Source organism: Drosophila serrata, unplaced genomic scaffold (assembly GCF_035046125.1).
Source record: "Drosophila serrata isolate PLE 108 unplaced genomic scaffold, ASM3504612v1 contig_273, whole genome shotgun sequence".
In the NCBI taxonomy this organism is placed as follows: Eukaryota; Metazoa; Arthropoda; class Insecta; order Diptera; family Drosophilidae; genus Drosophila; species Drosophila serrata.
Genome location: NW_028257171.1, coordinates 486333 through 506081, shown reverse-complemented (window position 1 = coordinate 506081; position 19749 = coordinate 486333). Strand labels below are relative to the sequence as shown.

The window sequence follows — 19749 nt, the reverse complement described above, 5'->3', positions numbered from 1 at the left end:
TGGAACGCTTTGGGTTGTCTGGGTCAATTTATGAATCACTGACCGGCATAAAAATCCCCAAAGAAACCCATGAAGTTGGGGGCACTTTTGAATACGCATCCAACGCATTTCGTAGATCGTCTTAAAGTGTTTACTTACCACGTTGGGAAACCACAAAACCCCTAGAAAACTGGAATATGAACTAATATTGCCGTTTATTTCCGCTGTCAATTATTCAGCTTGCGGTTACGGGAATAATACAAATTATTCCTAAAAAACTGGAATATATATCTTTTGTAAAATGAATAAATTGTGGGGAAAGATATTTAAATTAACTTTAACAAGTAAGCAAAGGGAAAACAATTGATACTTTAAGATGAAATATAATATAATATAATATGGATAATTTAAATGTAAATATTACATTTAATTTACTCTTAAAACCCATATTGTCTTAATACCCATAAAATTAACCATATATCTTAATAAAACTCATAAAAAAAGAGTAATAAAACATTAAAACTATTGCTTAGTTATAAGATAAAATAATTTTATACCAATTGATTTTTAAAATCCCCCGCCATTTAATAAAACAGTACGGCAACACTGTATTTCGGCATTTAACCCAAGTGCGTAAAGGGTCACACTGTCGTGAAAACGTAAACAAATTCGCGGCAACACGTGCATTAGTTTCATTCTATAATAATTAAATAAAAACACATTAAACAATGGAATTGTTTACTGTAAATCGGTAAGTTTTAAAGAGTGCACTACGGACAACACAAATAATATCAAACATACTTAGTTACACCGAGGATTTTCATAAAACAAAAGATGTAACTGAAAAGGCCACCAACAATGAAGATGAAATACTGCAGAAATTGCTTCAAAAGGCGGCGAAAAGAAAGAGAAAACACAAGGAAACTGATAAAGTAGAAGAAGCCACAAAGGAAACAATAATTCCAGAAAAACAAACCTCAGAAACAGAGAAAGATGAAGCACAAAAAGAGCCCGAAGAAGAAGCACAAACAGAGGAAACCCAAGAGCAGGAGGAGGAGCTGCCATCCAATGAGTTCCAGGTTCTGGGCGAAGATGGAGCGGCGAGCAAGAAACGCCGGGTGGAGATGCAGCTGCCCAATTGGCTGGCACATCCCACAATCATCGAAGGCGGTAGCCTCTTGCCCGATGCAGAGGAGAACCAGAATGTAGAGACCATAGAAGAAGTTCCCTATCTGGACAAATCCACCTGTGCCGCGCTCAAGCAAATGAAGATTAAGCACCTGTTTCCCGTCCAACGACAAGTCATTCCTTGGATACTGGAAGCTCAATCGAAGCCGCCACCCTTCCGTCCGCGAGATATCTGTGTTTCAGCGCCCACAGGCAGTGGCAAGACCCTGGCCTTTGCCATACCCATTGTCCAGTTGTTGTCGCAACGCGTCGAGTGCAAAGTTAGGGCTCTGGTGGTGCTACCTGTGGCAGAGCTGGCTCTGCAAGTCTTTCGAGTGATAAGTGCGCTTTGTAGTAAAACAGACCTGGAGGTGTGCCTTTTGTCCAAGCAACACAAGCTCGAAGATGAGCAGGAGAAGCTGGTAGAGCTATACAAGGGGAAATACTACTCCAAGGTGGATATTGTGGTGACCACACCGGGTGAGTTTAATGATTTACTGGATTAATAGAGAAATTATAAGAAGAGCTTGCTTTTTTTAGGTCGCCTGGTGGATCATTTGCATGCCACAAAGGGCTTTTGCTTGAAGAACCTTAAATTCCTGATCATTGACGAGGCCGATCGCATCATGGATGCCGTCTTTCAAAACTGGCTCTATCATCTGGATAGTCATGTGAAGGAGACCACGGATCAGCTGCTGTCTGGCACTCAGGCTCCTCTCTGCTACGCCGAACTGGAGTCCAGCTTTGGCAGACAGCCGCACAAGCTTCTGTTCTCGGCCACTTTATCGCAGGATCCGGAGAAGCTTCAGAATTTGCGCCTATTCCAGCCACGTCTCTTTACCACTGTCTTTACAATGCCTGTGATGAAGGAGTTGACCGGAGAGGAGGATGCTGATGCTGAAGCTGATGCTAATGCAAATGCAGATAGTGGCCAGTTTTTGGGCAAATACACAACGCCAGCGGAGTTGACAGAACAGATTTGTGTGACGGAATTGCGTCTGAAGCCGCTCACGTTGTTCGCACTGGTCCAAAAGTACCAATGGAAGCGATTCCTCTGCTTCACCAACAGCACAGATCAGGCCAATCGCTTGGCCTTTGTACTGGAGACGCTTTTCAAGAAAACTAACATCAAAGTGGCCGAATTATCGGGCAATCTTTCGGCTAGTGTGAGAAATCGAAACCTGAAGGACTTTACCAGTGGCAAGGTTAACGGCCTAATTTGCTCGGATGCCTTGGCTCGTGGTATCGATGTGGCTGACATCGATGTTGTGTTATCCTATGAGGCGCCGCGACACATCAAGACCCACATCCATCGTGTGGGACGTACAGCTCGTGCGGGTAGAAAGGGAACAGCTGTCACTTTGCTCACCGAACAGGATCAGCCGAAATTCAAGAAAATGCTCAACGATGTGGGCAAAGCTATGGGCGAGGAGATACAAGTATCCCCCGATATGGAGGTGGAGTATGCAGCTGTGTACAAGCACGCTCTAGCCAGTCTACGCTATCGCCAGGAGACACAAAAGGCCCAAAAGATGGTCCAGAAGCGACGTACGGCCCATCAAGCGATGGCACACAAGAAGCCGGTACAACCCACAGATCGTCCGCTGACGCTCATGGAGAAGTTGCAGCTGAAGGCGAGTGGTGTCGAGGATGACCAAAAGACCAATGCCAAACCGAAATCAAAGGAGAAGCAGAACCAACCGCGAGAGACCAAGAAACAGAAAATAGCCAAGAAACGAAAGGCCATTGAGGAATGAAGTTTCTTGTATATAATTTTTGTTTTTAGTTATTTTGTATAATAATATAATGATGTTTATAAACATTCAAGTGTGTGTGTTTTGATTTATAGTAGTATAAGCAGATGTCGGGGTCTCTGGGAGCAGTGTCTTATCAGTTTGGAGGCTCAAGTGATTCCCCATGGGTTCTTTCCCGCAAACGCTGTTTGTTTTTGGAGGGTATTTCTGGGGGTATGCCAGGTTTTTATATACCTTCTTAAATATTCTAATATAACACGCCTCTCTAGGGTACTTTCCGCTTCGTTTTCCCTTTGCTTTCTCTGATTCCTATTTAACCAGACCTCTGAGAGTCGAAGATTTACAAAGTCTGAAAGATCTCATAACGATGAACACTTCAACGGCAATCAAGTTTGTGGCTGTGCTGTCACTCTGCTGCTTAGGTAATCAATCAAGCTGGAATCGAACTTTGAAAGCAAATACCTTATGGAAAACCTACTTCTCTCATTAGCTCTCTCTGTGAATGCTTTGCAAATCGAGCCTCGCAGCAGTTGGGGAGCAGCGGCTGCCCGATCGCCTTCTAGGATCTCGGGACCTGTGGACTATGTAATCATTCATCACTCGGACAATCCCAATGGATGCTCCACATCGGATCAATGCAAACGCATGATCAAGAACATTCAATCGGATCACAAGGGACGCAGAAATTTCAGTGATATTGGCTATAATTTCATAATCGCCGGCGATGGCAAGGTGTACGAGGGTCGTGGCTTTGGCCTTCAGGGATCACATGCTCCCAACTATAATCGCAAAAGTATTGGCATTGTTTTCATAGGAAACTTTGAGCGTAGTGCTCCCTCAGCTCAAATGCTCCAGAATGCCAAGGATCTGATTGAGTTGGCCAAGCAGCGTGGACACCTTAAGGATAATTATACTCTATTTGGACATCGTCAGACCAAGGCCACCTCGTGTCCTGGTGATGCTCTGTACAATGAGATTAAGACGTGGCCTCATTGGCGTCAGAACTAGGCTAGACTTTACCTAATTTTTATAGAAAATATATATAAATGAAAAGAAGATATAAGTGTTTTTAAAGTACCAGTTTTTAGGATTTATTTACAACATTTTTGCAAGTTTTGGGTGTTTTTTAAATGGGGAAATATTATATTCTCCTATAACCCGATAACTTTCGCAACTCGTTTAGTAGATGTACTCCCGGACAGGCCGTGGCCTTGGTCTGGCAATGACCTATCAGAGAGTACTTAGGCACGACCTGACGACGCTGCACAGCAATACGGATGAGGGTCCGAGCAGCCTGCATCATCTGGGCAGGTGGTAAACCAACTAAAAAAAGGAACATAGATTAAATGCATTACAAAGATCATCCTCCTTTGAACTCACTTTGGAAATTCCCAATAAAAGCTATGCCAATGGATCTGCTATTATAATTGGGAGCATGCTCGCCACGTATGCCAAAGCCCAGGCCCTCGTAAATGCGTCCATCTCCTCCAATTAGGAAATTATAACCAATATCCCTGAATCTCCGGCGCAGATGACCAGCTCGTATGTTCTTAAGGGCCTGCTGACACTGGTGAGGATTGAAGCACTGCGCCGTGGCCGTGTGATGAATGATGATGTAGCTCACAGGACCAGCTAGCCTGGGCAGACGCGGTGAAAGGGGCACAGGACACCAGCTACTTCGGGGCATTATCTGACCCAGAGCCAGACTCAGGCCTAAAATAAGCAGTGACAGCTGGAGAAGAAGCTTCATATTGGTGAATGATGATGATTGGTTCAAGTAACCCATCTATTTATATACATACTCAACCAAAAGTAATGTATATTTACACAGTTGGTTTTTTTTTAGTAGGTTTTTAATTCTTTTGGAAATAATGAATGGATTGCAACATAATTCAATGAAGATTCCTTTGTTGTGGTTTGCAAATTCCGCTTGCGTCATCCAAATACAGATATGGTTTATATATGCATAGGGCCCTCCATATCTTCTCTTCTTTGGGAATGTGCAAAACTGCCCTTGAATGCAATGTAGTGGCCCAAAAATGGCAGCCCCTTTACCCCAAAATGGTCAACTGCATTTGAAAGTCAAAGTATGGTGGGCTATAAAAGCCACTCGACCGGGTTTCGAGTGGACAGTGGTCATTTATATAGTAACCCGGGCGGAGTAACACCACTTGAAGTCCTTCATAATGAAGATCGTAAGTTAGAGAGGGTTTAAATAGAGTTATTATTTATAAATCTATAAATTCCTCTTCATTAGCAATCTGCTGCCCCTTTGGGCTACTTTCTGCTGATGGTTCTGGGGATTCTGTCCCAAACCAGCTTTACAACTGCCACAAATGGAGTGATTCCTGCTGCTGTTCCAGGTGCTCCTGGTGTTCCCACCACCGTGATTCCCTTGGCCACTAGCCATCAGTTTGTTACCCGTAATTGGAATCGCAATGTCTATGTGCCCACAACCACCACATATTCTCCAACTACTTATTACAAGTACAGTGGAGGATATCCCTCATATCCTCAGTATCCAGTCTACCATAATCCTTACACCTCCACATATCAGTACACATATCCGTACTATTATCCCACATATAACTATGGTTATGGCTATAGGGGTGTCTGGTAATGGATTATCTTTGTTTAAATATATATTCCACCTACAATTTATTGTGATAGTATTCGAATTCAAATGAAAGTATGTATGTAAAACATATGAAAATATATAAAACATTTATTAAATAAAGAAGAAAGGAAAGAAAGCTTAGTTTGAGAAGAATTTTCCAGTTTGTCTTCTATATAGGCTCACAATTATATAAGTATGTCCGGGCCGGATCGAAAAACTATATAATATAGCTGCCATAGGAATGATAGGAAAATATTTAGAAAAGAAATTATAACTTTTCCAGTTTTCAAAATATTTTTTATCTAATTTGATATAAAGTCGTTTTGTGTTATTTTATAATTTCAATATTAATTTTATTAAAATCGGACAACTATATCCTATATAATATAGGAACAATCGTTAAATGCAGACGAAAATGCAAAACTCCCTCTCTCGCTCGCTCTGTATGGCTGCCCCTCTATGTGTGCCTCTAGAGCTATCTCTTACTCTCTATGTTGCTCTGCCTTTCGCTAGCGATGCCTCTTTCTCTCTAGTTCTCTCATTCTCTGTTCTCTTTGCTCGGAGACTATAAATACAGCGCGCTGCCGCCGGCCGGCCTCAGTCTGTCCTAGGGGTACCTAGTGTTAACATCAGTGGTGATAGTGATAGTGATTACTCTTGCGACTCAAAAACCATGACGTGGCCAACCAATAAATCTGGATAAACAGGAAGAAGATGACTTCGCTGATATTATAAGAAACCAAATTGAAGAATATAACTCTGGACTGTGAATTAAGCCATGACGTGTCCCAAACTGGGTAAGTCTTACCATTGACAATTATATTATGGATATACGTGGATGCTATAGGAGGGATCAGGCCTAGGTCTAGAGTCAGCTGTCCCAGCTATGCTTTATGTTCCAATTAATTCTCGTATAATTAATTAATCGTCAGCTAAGAATTTGCTTTAACTTTAAGTATGTTTCTTGTTTGATGTTTTTGTTATAGAGCTACAAACTCAACGATTTTTTTTGCGGTTAACCAATTTTGTACTTTTTATTGCACTTTAAGCAAAAACTAAAGAATAACTATAAACTATTTAAAAGTCAAATGAAAAATGGAGCTGCCACTCCAGGGGCAATAAAGCGACCAGGCTGTATGAAACGGGAAGCAGGAAGAGGTGCTGGGAATTGACCTGAGAAGGGTCCAGCATTAGCCAGGAGACGAGCAGGCGTTGTAACCGTTGGAGCATAGGCAGCATTAAATTGATTAAAGTAATCCAAACGCTGACTACTGGAAACGGCCAAAGGAGATGCCCCCAAAGGATTACCCAGGGAAGCAGCAAATGGAGTGGCAGCATAGGCTGTAGCAGCATCAAAAGGAGCTCCAAATCCTGGATAGAACCTAAAAGGTGTCACTCCCGGAACCAAAGATGCAGCCACAGTAGGCTTGGCAGCCACAATGGCCAGTAAACCCATTGATATAATAATCAACTGAAATTAGGGATAATTATCTTTAATACTGTAGGATTTCTCTAGGTTTCTGCTCACCTTTTGCTGCATTTTAGGTAGATTGCTGCTGCTGTCAGTTAAAACCAGAAACTGAATATGCTTTGGTTAGGCTTGAAGCTTAGGTTTTATAGTTTTTTCTGTAGAGGAGTCTGCAGACTTAGCCCTGATAATTGCAGCTCCAAATTGTCAAAGACTTGGCTCCAAAAGTGGCTTACAAAAATTACAGGCTTTGGCAAAGGCAAGAACAGATATGGTTTTAGGTTAATGTTGCAATCTTCGCATTTGAGTTATGTTGCGGTCTGATTTTTAACAATTTTATGTATATATGTATATTTACTGATGATTCCCAGTGATTCCTTAAAGAAATCACTACTTACCTGAACCTTAACCACAGCTAGATAAGAATTAAAACCCATATTTATAATGCTTCTCACAGATTTTAATTAATAGAACCAAATAAGATGAGACGATAAATAAAACATACAATAATAATTGAAACATCTCTTGGTAATAACTATCATTTTCGTATTAATTGCATTACATATTAAAGAATATGCTCGTATTTTGTATAATTATCGTATTATTATAATTTAGCTGCTTTTGGGGATGTTGAGTTACCCTTGATCGTTCAGTTTCAGTTACGTATAAATATATATTTAAGTGTATAAATACATATTTAAATCATAAAACACCTTGGGGTATGGGGTAATTAAACTAATTAGTCGTTTAGTGCAACTCGAATCATAAAAAAATGATGCCAATAAACGTATCCTAGGAATATTATTATAATATAATGTAGTATCTTGTTTTGCTCTAGCACAGTGGATTAATCTTGCCCCCTTTTTTATATGGGATTATACGACATCTAGCATAGGCAATTGATTAGTTGCTTTCGTTTAGTTGGATCGATCGTAGGATCGATTGATGATTGGGTTCCATGAGTATTAGCTGTCGAGTGTGTCGGGTCTTTTTGCGTTGGGTTTAACTTTAACAAACGCATATTATTCACTATGGCTTTTGCTTGGAATCTCCATTATTTGTTCTTGGGATATATCTATATATACAATCTGTTCGAAGTGGGGGATAGGATGATAGGATCTTTAAGCCACAGGATTGGACAGAATGCTGCAAAAGGGAGTCCTGAGAGAGAGACAGAGCTTTAGGATATTACAAATTGGTTATGGCAATTGATAGTTATGTTGACTAGATATATGTGGCGAATGATATATATATATATATCGTGGGGAATCTGCTCTGTCTCTCTCTCTCTCTCTCTTTAGGAGTTGTCCTCCTCCTAATCCTCCTGCTCCTACTACCACAGCACATCGTAATCGTACACATGCTCCGCCGATGAGGAGGCTATAATCAGACACTTGACAAAGTCATCCAAAGTCCGCTTGAGTTTCCACTTCTTTGGCTTCTTTAGCACCAGCAGCTTTGACTTGGACTTGGGCTCATGCCAAGGACTTGTGGATGTGGAGGTGGATCTGGTCTGTGGAGGAGGTTGCTCCCTTTCCTTCTCCTCCTGCTGCTGAACAGGAAGATTGCAGTAGATGTGGTTGCGATTTAAGCTCTGTCGGAGGCTTTGCAGCCGCTGCTGTTGGTAATAATGGTTGAGGTTGGTCAGATAGGTGAAATCCGAGTCGTTGATCACATCAATCTCCGCATAGTTGTGGTCCATCGATGGCTCCTGCTCCTGCGGACATCGTTGACTACTGCTCGATGCCTGGGCAAAGAGTTGGTCAAATCACATGTTTTCATCGAACTTGGCAAAGTTGGCGTCCTCGTTCCACTGGAACTTGCCCGCTTCACCGCCATCCTGATCCTGCTCCTTTATCGGCTCCTCGTGATCCGGTGACTTGAAGAACTCATCGTCCTCGAAGGGATCCTCTTGCTTCTTGGCAAATATATTCACCGATTCGGATTTCTTAATTAACTCTTGTCGCTGCTGTAATTTGCTTGTTCGCATATTCTGCTTCCGGGTCATGGCACCACCAGATCCTCCGCCTGCAGCTCCTGCTCCTGCTCCCGTTGCCTGCTCCTTTTCGAAATCAAAGGATGCCTTGGCAAAGTCATCCTCGAAGGCGGCATCATCAAACTGAGAGACCTTGACATTGTCATCGAATCGCAGTTTCTGCGTAATTGGCGGCGTCGAGGTTGGCGGTGTTTCCGCCTCAAATTGTTCACGTTTCTCACGATCTGAGAAATCATTGGAGAAGCGGAAGAGGCTCTTGGATCCACCATTGTTATTCCCACCTCCAGACACCGGGCCGGCTGGCGTGGAATTGCAACTGGAGGCGGTGCCAGCGGGTGCCGGTGGCGGTGAACTTTGATTAAAGTCCGACTCGAAACCGTCATCAAAGTTGAACTTGGAGCTAGTGACTCCCGCGGAGGATTCGCCGCCGCTCATCATTAGGCCACCGCCACCTCCGCCTGGTCCAGTGCTACTGGCATTTGAACGCGGTGTCGGTGTGGGTGTCTGTTCATAGCTGTCCACAAAACCGTAGTCACTGTTGACCACGACACCGCCGCCGCCGCCGCCACGGTTACGATTCTGTCCAGGCAATTTCGCCAGCGAAGGAGGCTGATGGCGCTCCAGCTGCCGTCGTTCGGACTCCAACATTCGCTGATGCATCTCATGCCGCCGTCGATTCAAACGCTCGAACTTATCCTCATCCGTTGGCGGCTCATCATCCACATAGTCCTCGTCATCATCATCGTCGTCATCCACCTCGTTGCGCTGTCCTGGACATATGTAGTCATAGTTATCTCTAAGGCCACTACGGCCATAGCCAGATCGGGAGGGAAGTGGAGCAGCACCAACGCTGGTTACGCCCACTGTGGCTAGATCTTTGGCACTGCGAGCACGGGTCTTTTTGCGGAATCTAGGGAAGAGAATTTATCAGATTTATTCTTGGTAAAATTGCTTCCAGACAGACCTTCGTTCTTTCTCGCCATCCGAGGGAGTTTGTCCCAAGGCTGCCGCCCGACGACTCTCGGCCAGACGTCGCTCTGTTTCAGCAGCGCTAGCTGGACGCTTCCATGATTTCTGGCCAGGCAAAGAGGGTTCTAAAGCATAATTAAACAAGAGTTAAGATTAAACTTGGAAAGATATATGATAAAGAATGATACTTACCCTCGCCATCCCAGGGACTGGAGCCACTGCTCTTGCGCAGCCTTTGTGGACCGCCTACGGTGGCACTGGAGGGCAGGACCCCATCGCTAGGTCGCTGCAGGCTACTCCGACCCACAGCTGTTCGCTGTTGGAAATCCTGCTCCGAATCCTGTTCGTAGTCGATGTCACCACTAATTCTTAGTTTGCCGGATGTGGTTGTGGGTTTCCGCAGCGACCGAGTCTTCATCTGCTCACGATCTCTCTCTCGATCCCTTTCCCTTTCACCACGATAATCATCTCGACTGTCCAGGCTGCCGTAGACATCGTTGCCACTGCCAAAGCTGCGACGTCTCCGGGTGGCACTCTCATACGATTCGAGACTCTCCCGATCAAAGGATTTGCGTTCACGATCTCGATCCCGATCACGTTCTCGATCGTACAGGTAATCCACACCACCTCTGCCTGGCTTGTAGGCCATTGGAGAACGTCCGCCCCGATCCTCGTACACATTTTCATAGTCGAAATCATAGCTAGGACGAGCATAATCCCGATATTCACGCTCACGGTCCCTCTCCCGATCTCTGTCCCTGTGGTCACCACGATATTTGCTCCTAACCTGACCACGTTTGTCGTAGATTGGCGGTGGTGGTCCATAGCTAGATCTTTCGTAGGCAGCACGCTCAAAGGAACGGGCACGCGCCTGTTCAATCTCCTGCGGTGACCAGGTGTGATGGGCCGGATGATGGTACCAGCTGGGTGAATCTGTGAGAGAAAGGAAATAGTTATAATGAGATTGTGGAAATAGGAGGTGGTTTGGAGTAGCAGCTTACCCAATTCAAAGTTATCCCTGCTGCGGGATAGACCATGCTTGAATTTCCGTTGCTGTTGTTGCTGCTGCTGCTGCTGCTGCTGATCCCGGCGTGCCATGAACTCTGCATCGTAGCTGCAGGAAGGGATTGGGAATCATAAATTAAACATGAACATTAATTAAAAGGAACACTTACTCATAATCCTCATCGCAGGAGTTCATCCGTCTGGCATGTCGCATATAGTAACCATGTCTATCCGGTGGCATCTGCTGCTGCGACTGCTGATGCGGATGTGACATTTGGGCGGCGGCCAACTGACGTCGCTTTAGATACTCTGGCGTCTCATCATCCCAGGGACTTAAATCCCTGGAAGATGAGGATGTCTGCTGGCGTTCCTTCTTGGCCCAGCGGCGCTGCTGCTTGGACCAACCATCATCCCGGGGATCCGAGCTGCAAGGTGACTCCACAGTGTCCGGTTGTGATGTATTGGAGGCAGGCGGAGGTGGCGGCGGTAGTGTTAGCCTAGCCTTACCCCTGGCCTTGGGTGAATCAAAGGTGGCCCATGATTGCTTCTCCCGGGAGGCTTCCTTATCCCTCTCTCCCATCATTTGCTTGGTGGCGGTATCAATGAGCTGGGAAACTGCTGACAGCTGGGAGGGCACTGGCGATGGAATCCCCATCACTGTGGGTGGCTTCTGCAGGGGAATGGGTGAGGTGCTGACATCATTGAATTGCGAGGGTGTGTGCAGGCTAGGAGCTCCTCGCGACGGGGCCGCCGAGGATGTGGCGGGTGAAATGCGATCCCGGGAATCAAGGGATAGATTGGAAATGGCACGATGCATAAGCTCATCGATTTCGATGTCATCTTTGGTTCCACCTCCAGGAGCCGTGAGCACGGATAGGAATTTCTGATCTTGCTTGGGAGGCACAGATTGTTGTTGTGGCGGCTGTAACACATCTTCCGCATTGGGAGCAGCGGCATCTAGTTGTTGCGTTGAAGTGGACAACTTCTCGTACTGATCTTGTCCACTTACCGGTTCCGCATCCTTTTCGTTGCTATCCAAACTGCTCTCACCACCTGCATCGGCATCCTCGTCCTCGTCATCGTCGTCTACGGTTAGAGCGGATGAAGAGGGCTCCGCTGGAAAGCCTCGACTGTCCACGAGACCATGTCGACTCTGGGAATGATGTGATTGATGCACATCCTGATGATCCATGATCTGGCGGAGATCGTGATCCTCATTGAACTCATCACTAAACTCGGGAAAGTCCTGCAGCAGATCCTTCTCCTTCTCCTGCGGCTGGACACTGGCCGCTGCTGGCTTATCGAACAGATTCTCTACAAGGATAATGTCCCGCAAGGCTGCATAACGATCCTTGGCTTGGGCCACCACTTCGGTGATCTTGGTATCGATCTTGGGAGCTGGTGTAACATCCAAAGCATCGATTGGTAGCTCTGCTCCGATATTGTTCACCTCCAAGCCTCCTTCGTGGCTGTCCTTGATTTGCGTCTCATCAATGGGCGGTGGCGTAAGATCACCCATGAGATCCGTTTCCTGCTGCTGCTGTTGCAACTCCTGGTCAATGATCTCTCTGAATACGGCATACCGATCCGCTGAGGGCACTGTTGCCGCCACGGGTGATACACCTGGCATGGTCACTGCGGCTGGAGCTTCATTGAAATTGGCAAAGTTGGCCACAAAGTTGGAGTCCAAAGACCCAACACCCACCACCTCATCCTCACCGAAAGTGTCATCAAACTTGGCCACAAAAGAGGTCTGCTGATCGAAGTTCACCTTGAAAACGGCCGCGGTGCTGGAAGGTGCTGGAGCAGGTGTGGGATTGGCTGGAGAGGATCGTCGCTCCTGGCTCTTTTCACTGGACAAATACTCGGAAAGATAGGCTGTTAATTGCACCAGTGTCATGGTGCTTAGCTTGCTGGCGGGAACATTTAGCTTAATGGCCAGATCATCCATGCCCAGGGTGAGCAGTTGCGTCAACGTGATGTCCGGAGCCAGGGTGGTCGAGCTGCCCTCATGAGCTTGCTGAGCCTGCTGTGCCTGCTGCGCCTGCAGGATTTCCGCCTTGTTTTCGTATATATCCTGTGGCCTTCCCAGCGATGCCTGCCTTTGCGGTCTTGCCCGGGCCGAGGATCCTTGACTTGGAGGTGGCAGCAATGGCGGTGGAGCTCCCAATGGCGCCAGATAATCATCTTCAGTGTGTCCCGGTTTTCGTGGCCTTCCTGGACCTGGGAAACAGCCATCGGAGCGACCCACGCGACGCGATGGCAATGGAATGGGTGGAGCATCTGCAGCTGATGAGAGAGTCCTCCTTCCTGTTGTGGCGCTGCTGTTCAAGTACTCGTACCGCCCGGCAGTAGGCGGTGGCACAGGATTGGCGGGCGTGGGTCGGATCACAAGGTCGCTGAACTGCTTCTTTGGCGGCAGCGGCGGTGGTTCCGAGTATGGAGCGGAGTCTGGACGTGGCGGTGGCTCCGGTGCCGTCTCTGTTTCACTCAGGGAATCGCTCTCCTGCAAACGTCTCATATTGACACTGGAACCAATATCCGATCCGGATTTGCCAAAGGATCTCGATTGGCCAAACAAATGGGGCATCTTCTTGTTGCTAATACTGGAGATCACATCCAGGGCTCCTCCGCCACTGCTCCCGCCGCCACTTTGAAGGGCAGAGACCGAGGCTGTGGGTCTGTTCCTCACCGTACTCGGTGGCTGCTGGAGCTGGAGCGGATGCTGATGCTGATGCTGCTGCTCCTTCTCTGGCGGCAACTGCACCTGGAGTGGTCCATTGAATACGTTCGCCTTGGATTCCGGTATCGAGGGAGCTGGTATCGCCGGCGGTGCCTCGAACTCAAAGGCATCCAGTTTGGCAAAGAGATCACCCTCCTGAAATGGATCCGGATCGCTCTTCTTACGCGTGGGCGAAAACGGATCCGTATCTCTGGGCAGCAGCACTGGATCCGCCTGTGTCGACGGATGTGGATCCTCCAGTGAGGTCAGCGTTGGCGGTTCTGCGGTATAATAGTGTCCGGTGGGATTAGGCGGATTAGTGATATGGCCAAGCAAGAGTTTTAGCTCGGCGCTCGAGGGGATCGAATGGGAAATGGAAATGGTGGCGGGAGCGGGAGTGGGTGCAGGTAGGGAAAGGGACGATGGAACGGAAATGGGAACTGTCGAAGGAATGACGTTAACGGATGACAGGAGCTGGCCCAGACTGGCGACGGTGCTAGCGGTGGTGGTTAGTGTGTTAGCCGAGTTCTGGAGCGGATTCCCTGCGGTGCAAGTGCAAACTTTAGAGAGATGCTCGCTCGAAAGTAGTTTTTTTTTCTTTTGGGGTGCACAGAGAGAACATTTCAAAAGATTATTTTCTATTTTTAAAAAGATTTTTAGTTTTTAATACATTTTTGAATAACTTTTCTTGATCTTTGAAACCTTTTCTCTGTGCATGAAAATGGTGTTAGTAAGGTTTTCTTTTTTTTTTTTTTGTGATTGGTTAGTACCTGCGGTGATGTTAGTAGCTGTGGTGGTTGTGGTAATGGTGGAGATGGTGGTGCTATCCTCCGGAAAGAGACCATCCGGCTGGCCTAGGGTGAGACCACCCAGGCCGAGACCCGCCTGACTCCCAGAGCTAAGCTCCTTGAGCAGTTTCTTTGGCGGATTCTTTAGCTCTTGGAAGAAGTATTTCTTATCGACATACGGCCTGGTGCGTCCCGTGCCCAGCGGATCCAGATCCGTGAACGCATCTGCACAATATGGAACAATATGGTTTGTAATTGATAGGAAAAATCTTCAAAGAATCGGAAGGGAGATTCCAAAAACTCAAAGGTTAGAAGAACAACTCAAAAAAGAGTTAAAAAGTATGAACTCAAGGCAACTTTTTAAACTGATTCTGATCTTTTTGGGTAGTATAATGTGAGAAAGTTTAGGATTGGGGATTAGGGTAAGGGGATTAAAACTAACAAAAACCACAGGTAGCTTATGAAATATTTATATAAATAATATGGGAATAAAGTAAGCCATTAAAGGAGCTGTCAGAACAATCGGGAGAGAGTTTTAAGTTAGGGAGCTCAAAGGATCTTTATTTTAGATAGATAAACCTTCTCAAAGATATATTTAGAGGAGTTCTTTATAAATGTTATACAATAACTTGTAAGAATCTCTAGGAAAACAAGTTCGTGTAAAGACAACTTAAGAATTTCCCCCTTCAAACATATAGTTCAGTTCAATTAAATTGACCCAAGTTTACTCCCTTGGCTGGCAGACACAAATATCTCTCGTTTCTTGTATCACAGACAGCTCTTTTCATCGCTTAAATAATGGGGAATGGCTGATGACAAATCTCACAAAGCCACAGAATTCCACATACACACAAATGACAACTTCAATAATGAACACAAGATGGATGAGAGACACCAGCAAGAGATGAGAATGAGAGTAGAATATACATTTTAAACTCACCCAAAGACAAGACCGTCGAGGCTTGTTCCTCATTTCCTGATCCCAAAGCTGAACCCATGCCCAGGCCAATGTCCAGATCTGTAAGGGGAACTGATCCACCTGTGATCTCCGATAGTTGCTGTGTGGGTGTGGCCGTTGATTCGCTAGATGCCAACGGAGCCATGGCTAAGACAGATCCTAGACCACTGCCACCCACTGCTACTTTCGTGGTGTCAAAGACATCATTCTGGTCATCCAATTCCTGCAGCCAGTTGTCATCATCATCGTTATCCGCCGCAGCCTGTAGTGCTGTGGTGGCCGGAGATTGGGAGTTACTGGCTCCCGGGGGTGGTGAGAGCATCGCTTCCAAACTGGCCACCGTCTCTGGTGTCTTATTTGGTGGCTTGTGCCTATTCCGTCCAGAATCGGGAGGCGGTGGCAGGATACTGTAGGAGGGCACATAGATGAAGGAGTCCCCAAAGGGATCATCTTCACTGGCTGACTTGGCTAATGAGGGATGACCACCACTGCTCGATCCCATGGTAGTGGGTTCATTGGGCGTAATCCGTTCCATTTGGCTGATACCCCGCTGCAGTGAGGTTAACTCCTGTTCCAGATCAACCAGATCGGCCACCGACTCGGGGGAGATCTGTACAAGTTTAAGGGTTTATTAAAAAGAATCTCTGTTAGGCAAAATCCATTAATACTTACCTCCTTGGCTGCCGCTCCTGAGACCTTGGCCACGTCCAGGCTCACGCCCAACCTGCTCGTCCCATTGGAGGCACCGCCAAGGCTACCGCCTAGCAGGGTGAGTGCATGACCAGAGGCACCTCCTCCACCGCTGGCCAGATCCCCATGACCGAGTGTTACGCCGCCCAGGCCGGCGGCCTTCAGCGAGGACAGGGAGGCCAACTGGCTGGCGTGATCGTGCAGGGATTTGCCCTGAATCTGCTGGCGCGCCATCTCAATCTCCTTCTTCTTCAGCTCGAAGACCACTTGGAAGAGATCACGCATGGCCAACACCACCTGGCTGGCCGCCTTGTCCGTCTTGATGCCGAAGAACCGATGCCCGCTATCTGGTGATCCAAAGATATAGCCAAAGGCCCTGGAATCGGTCATATCCTGGGCAATGAAGGAGATCTTATGGACCGGATGGTGATACAGGGAGTCCCCTGTCTTTTCATCCCTCAGTCGCAGCCCATCGATGGTCACATGAATGGTTATCCTCTGCTTGTGCTCGCCGGCAGCACGGATGGCCATCTTGAGATCCTGGAGCGCCTCCTGGCACATGCGGTCGCCACGGGCCTCGCCCACCTCCAGAATGCCGATGAGCTTTGCCTTGAACTGGACGCCATCGCCGAAAAAGCGTCCCGGATCGTTGCGATCTGGAAAATAGCAAATGGGAAAGGTAGAATTAGTATCTGTGTGTGGGTTTTAGCTCAAAGGTGTGTTTGCTTTTGGCTAAAATGTTTTATAAACGAGGCAGCAGTGGTCACTCGCTAGTTTGGGAAAACCTTGAGTTTTCCGGGGTGTGGCTAAACTAAATGGGTTCATAGAAAAACAGTGTTTTGTAAACAATTTGCTAAGGTTTTCTATATGAAATTAATTGAAAAACATTACACATAGGTTTGTTGCTTAAATTAATAACAAAAAACTATATTTTACTGTAGTTTCCTTGTATATATTTTATATTTTTCTTATATAGTTTCCTATTTTGAATTATTCAAATAGGTTTCGATTCAATTGCTGCATGAATAAATCTCTAATAATTATTTTATAGCCTCGCCATATTTAATTGGCATTTTTAATATATACAATATACATGCAAATATGTTTGTATTTTTAATGATTTATTTTCCAAGCACTTTAGTTATTTTTCGCTTGGCTGATCAATTTTCATCGAATGATCTCAATACTTAATGGAATTCAACTATAAATAGCTTTATATTTACTTGTATATCATGTTTTTTTAATGCATTAAGCAATTAATTCAGCTCTGTGATAAAATATTATAAATTCTCCTAAAAATATTGCTTAAAAACGGTTTGATAAATAAATAAATATAGGTAGAGTTTCTCTATTTAAAATCTTAATTTTTTCTTCCGGTAAATTGACCTGCATTTTTATATTCGGAAGTTTTTCCGCTTTGGCAAAGTCAAGGTCGTTTTGGGAATATACAGTACACTCTCTAAGCAAGGGAATTGTATATAAAAAAATATAAATATATGATTTATGCTAGTGAATCTGATAATTTTTAAATATTTCATGTTTTTATATAAAGAAACACTGCTACAGTAAACTTTCCACGGTTACACTCCTACCTAGAATTTTTTTCTCCTAATTATTTAAAATTTTATATATTTATAAGTTTCGAAAACCCTCCTAATATGCACTCAAAAATCTGGGTATTAGTGTTTTTTTCTGAATTCACTTTAGGGAGCGACCACTGTGCTTTGCATTTGTGTATTATTTCTTCGTTTGTTTTTCCTAACGTTTTGCGTAATTCGTTTCCTCTGCCGCGCCGCTGCCGCTGCCACCGCCAAAGGTGCTGGCCAACGAGAGATTGGAGGAGGCTGTGGACAGCTTGGCCACCAGGGATTTGACCATGTTTCTCCAGCGGCTCAGACAACACTGCCTCTGTTGCTGGCTGGGAAAACTCTCTGGAACACCTCACACTAGGAGTCACTCGAGTGTCAACAAATCACCGAAAATCACTGTAGTCGCATTCTTTGCCCCACTTTTGTGTGTATTTGTGTTGACATTTCCATGGAGAGAATGGTGGAAACTCGTTGGCGCGGGGCGGAGTGGGATGAAACAAATGGAGAGTACACAAAGCAACAATACCGCAACGATTTTAGCGACGTGCGTTGTTGTTGTTGCTGTACGTTTAATTAAATTCTAGGAGAGCACGAAGCACGGCGGATCCGAGATCATGGAATGAATAAAACCGAATGAGAGAGCAGGCAATACACTCGCGATTCTCTCGCTGGACGACTGTCGCAGTTTGTTCAATTCAAATAACAAACAAAAACATATACATATTCCCATTCACACACACACACACTCCCGCGCACACTGATTTCACTCTATTATTTGGAGAATTTCATGGCGGAGAACACAAATATCTTTGGCGAATTGTTGCCTGTTCGTTGTTGTTTTTTTTTTTTTTTAATGTTCTTTTTTGAACTGCACCACCTGCCGACTGCGACGACGCCGGCGCAGCAGCTGCTATTCGACTTTAATAGTCGATTGGCAGATGCTGCGAAGCGGACTATCGATATAGCAGCTTAGAGGATCGATAGGTTAGCGAGAGATCAATCGGAATTTAAAAACCAAAACTAGGCAAAAAAGTACCTTATTTCCAAGTTTGAAATAAAATACATATAGAATTAATTTGAACTTACATTTACAAGGACTCGTTTTCTTGCGCAGCGTCTGCATTTTGCTCAGAAAAAGCTGATTGGCATTCGTGTAGTAATTCCTTTGGCCTCGAATAATGTTGCGTATAATGATTGTGCTTTTATTGCTAACGTAATTTAATTCCTATTTTATAAGTGGGACAACTGCAATAACGCGTTTTATCTGTCTACTTCGTTGTGTTTTCCCTTTTTACTGCCTTTGTGCTTCTTTGTTTACACTTGTCCTGCTGTTCGCTTTGGCCGTCTCGCTCCCACGCAATGTCTGTTTGGAGTATGTGTTGTTGTTATTATGCCAGTCGGTCGATTGTACACGCCGGCATCGGTCTCACTCGCACACACATGCGCCGATTATTGATTTTTCAATGGTGGCATCTGTGTGCGTGTTTATTTCCACTTTGCCTACTTTAAGGCGTCTCGGGGGGTGGGACAGAGATGCAATTACTACTACGCCTTTCATCATGCAGCGGAATATTTTCTCGGCTTTCTCTTCTTTTAGAATATACTTAGTCGTTGTTCTTGCGTTAAGTTTTAATGGCAAAACTTTTCCACGAATTTGGGTACTTTGTCGTCGCGAATGGGGAGCAAAAAGAATTGAGTGACACACTCGCGGTTGGTTTCTGCAGAGCGAAGAAAAATCCAATTCGTCTCCTTCGCCTGCTATTTACACACTGTTTTATGCTCTACCCGTGCTCAGCACATCTTTGGCAATAAATTTTGACCGATTTTCTTGGGTTTTTCGTTTAATTTAAGTCAAGTTAGTCATACGCCCTGAGGCTGCAGGACACACACAAAAAATTCGATAGTAAAACTCCAAGGATACGAGGGTGGTGGGTGGTGAATTGCCGGGGACACCCTGTGCCGCAGCCGGTATGGCGGTTATCGGTGCTATCGATCACAGGCGATGGGGGAGTTTTGCTCATATTTGCGTTGCGCCAATTGAAATCGA

The 19749-nt window shown here is 45.4% G+C and overlaps 6 protein-coding genes across 11 annotated transcripts; 3 read left to right on the top strand and 3 right to left on the bottom strand.

Moving 5' to 3' along the window:
• Positions 1 to 606: 606 nt before the first annotated feature.
• Dbp73D (putative ATP-dependent RNA helicase Dbp73D) lies at positions 607 to 2973 on the top strand. The gene is made up of 3 exons (XM_020951892.2): positions 607 to 730; positions 785 to 1626; positions 1687 to 2973. The coding sequence occupies exons 1-3, from the start codon at positions 708 to 710 to the stop codon at positions 2901 to 2903; spliced, it is 2082 nt and encodes a 693-aa protein (XP_020807551.2). The 5' UTR covers positions 607 to 707; the 3' UTR covers positions 2904 to 2973.
• On the top strand, positions 2907 to 3956 carry PGRP-SB1 (Peptidoglycan recognition protein SB1). Its single transcript, XM_020951889.2, has 2 exons — positions 2907 to 3322; positions 3391 to 3956. Exons 1-2 carry the CDS (start codon positions 3268 to 3270, stop codon positions 3906 to 3908), a joined length of 573 nt encoding a protein of 190 aa, XP_020807548.2. The 5' UTR covers positions 2907 to 3267; the 3' UTR covers positions 3909 to 3956.
• Positions 3957 to 4051: 95 nt separating this feature from the next.
• Positions 4052 to 4823, bottom strand: PGRP-SB2 (Peptidoglycan recognition protein SB2). The gene is given in 2 exon segments (XM_086834752.1): positions 4052 to 4203; positions 4281 to 4823. Coding segments are annotated over 2 exon segments (558 nt in total). The 5' UTR covers positions 4687 to 4823.
• Positions 4824 to 4959: 136 nt separating this feature from the next.
• On the top strand, positions 4960 to 5670 carry LOC110183592 (uncharacterized). Its single transcript, XM_020951905.2, has 2 exons — positions 4960 to 5095; positions 5158 to 5670. The coding sequence occupies exons 1-2, from the start codon at positions 5087 to 5089 to the stop codon at positions 5518 to 5520; spliced, it is 372 nt and encodes a 123-aa protein (XP_020807564.2). The 5' UTR covers positions 4960 to 5086; the 3' UTR covers positions 5521 to 5670.
• Positions 5671 to 6543: 873 nt separating this feature from the next.
• On the bottom strand, positions 6544 to 7057 carry LOC110183552 (uncharacterized). Its single transcript, XM_020951852.2, has 2 exons — positions 7046 to 7057; positions 6544 to 6988 (listed from the first exon to the last, which is right to left on the bottom strand). The coding sequence occupies exons 1-2, from the start codon at positions 7055 to 7057 to the stop codon at positions 6602 to 6604; spliced, it is 399 nt and encodes a 132-aa protein (XP_020807511.2). The 3' UTR covers positions 6544 to 6601.
• A 366-nt stretch (positions 7058 to 7423) lies between these two features.
• Dab (DAB adaptor protein) lies at positions 7424 to 19693 on the bottom strand. 6 transcript variants are annotated; one of them, XM_020951866.2, is made up of 9 exons: positions 18789 to 19693; positions 16096 to 16769; positions 15406 to 16033; positions 14448 to 14690; positions 11126 to 14219; positions 10952 to 11064; positions 10143 to 10883; positions 9946 to 10075; positions 7424 to 9891 (listed from the first exon to the last, which is right to left on the bottom strand). In XM_020951866.2, exons 1-9 carry the CDS (start codon positions 18823 to 18825, stop codon positions 8754 to 8756), a joined length of 6798 nt encoding a protein of 2265 aa, XP_020807525.2. In that variant the 5' UTR covers positions 18826 to 19693; the 3' UTR covers positions 7424 to 8753. The 6 variants fall into 6 exon arrangements, with proteins under 6 accessions (XP_020807525.2, XP_086690763.1, XP_020807524.2 ...); XM_086834637.1 differs by having other exon boundaries at positions 11126 to 13958; positions 18789 to 19690; XM_020951865.2 differs by lacking the exon at positions 18789 to 19693 and adding an exon at positions 17877 to 18758.
• Positions 19694 to 19749: the final 56 nt, after the last annotated feature.

Coding starts and splice junctions, on each gene's coding strand:
- Dbp73D (XM_020951892.2), top strand. CDS start 708: ATGGAATTGTTTACTGTAAATCG. Junction 731..784: donor GAATTGTTTACTGTAAATCG/GTAAGTTTTAAA, acceptor AAACATACTTAG/TTACACCGAGGATTTTCATA. Junction 1,627..1,686: donor TATTGTGGTGACCACACCGG/GTGAGTTTAATG, acceptor TGCTTTTTTTAG/GTCGCCTGGTGGATCATTTG.
- PGRP-SB1 (XM_020951889.2), top strand. CDS start 3,268: ATGAACACTTCAACGGCAATCAAGTTTGTGGCTGTGCTGTCACTCTGC. Junction 3,323..3,390: donor GCTGTCACTCTGCTGCTTAG/GTAATCAATCAA, acceptor TTCTCTCATTAG/CTCTCTCTGTGAATGCTTTG.
- Dab (XM_020951865.2), bottom strand. CDS start 17,991: ATGGTCAAATCCCTGGTGGCCAAGCTGTCCACAGCCTCCTCCAATCTC. Junction 16,770..17,876: donor GGAAACGAATTACGCAAAAC/GTTAGGAAAAAC, acceptor GCTATTTTCCAG/ATCGCAACGATCCGGGACGC. Junction 11,065..11,125: donor TCCTGCGATGAGGATTATGA/GTAAGTGTTCCT, acceptor CCCTTCCTGCAG/CTACGATGCAGAGTTCATGG.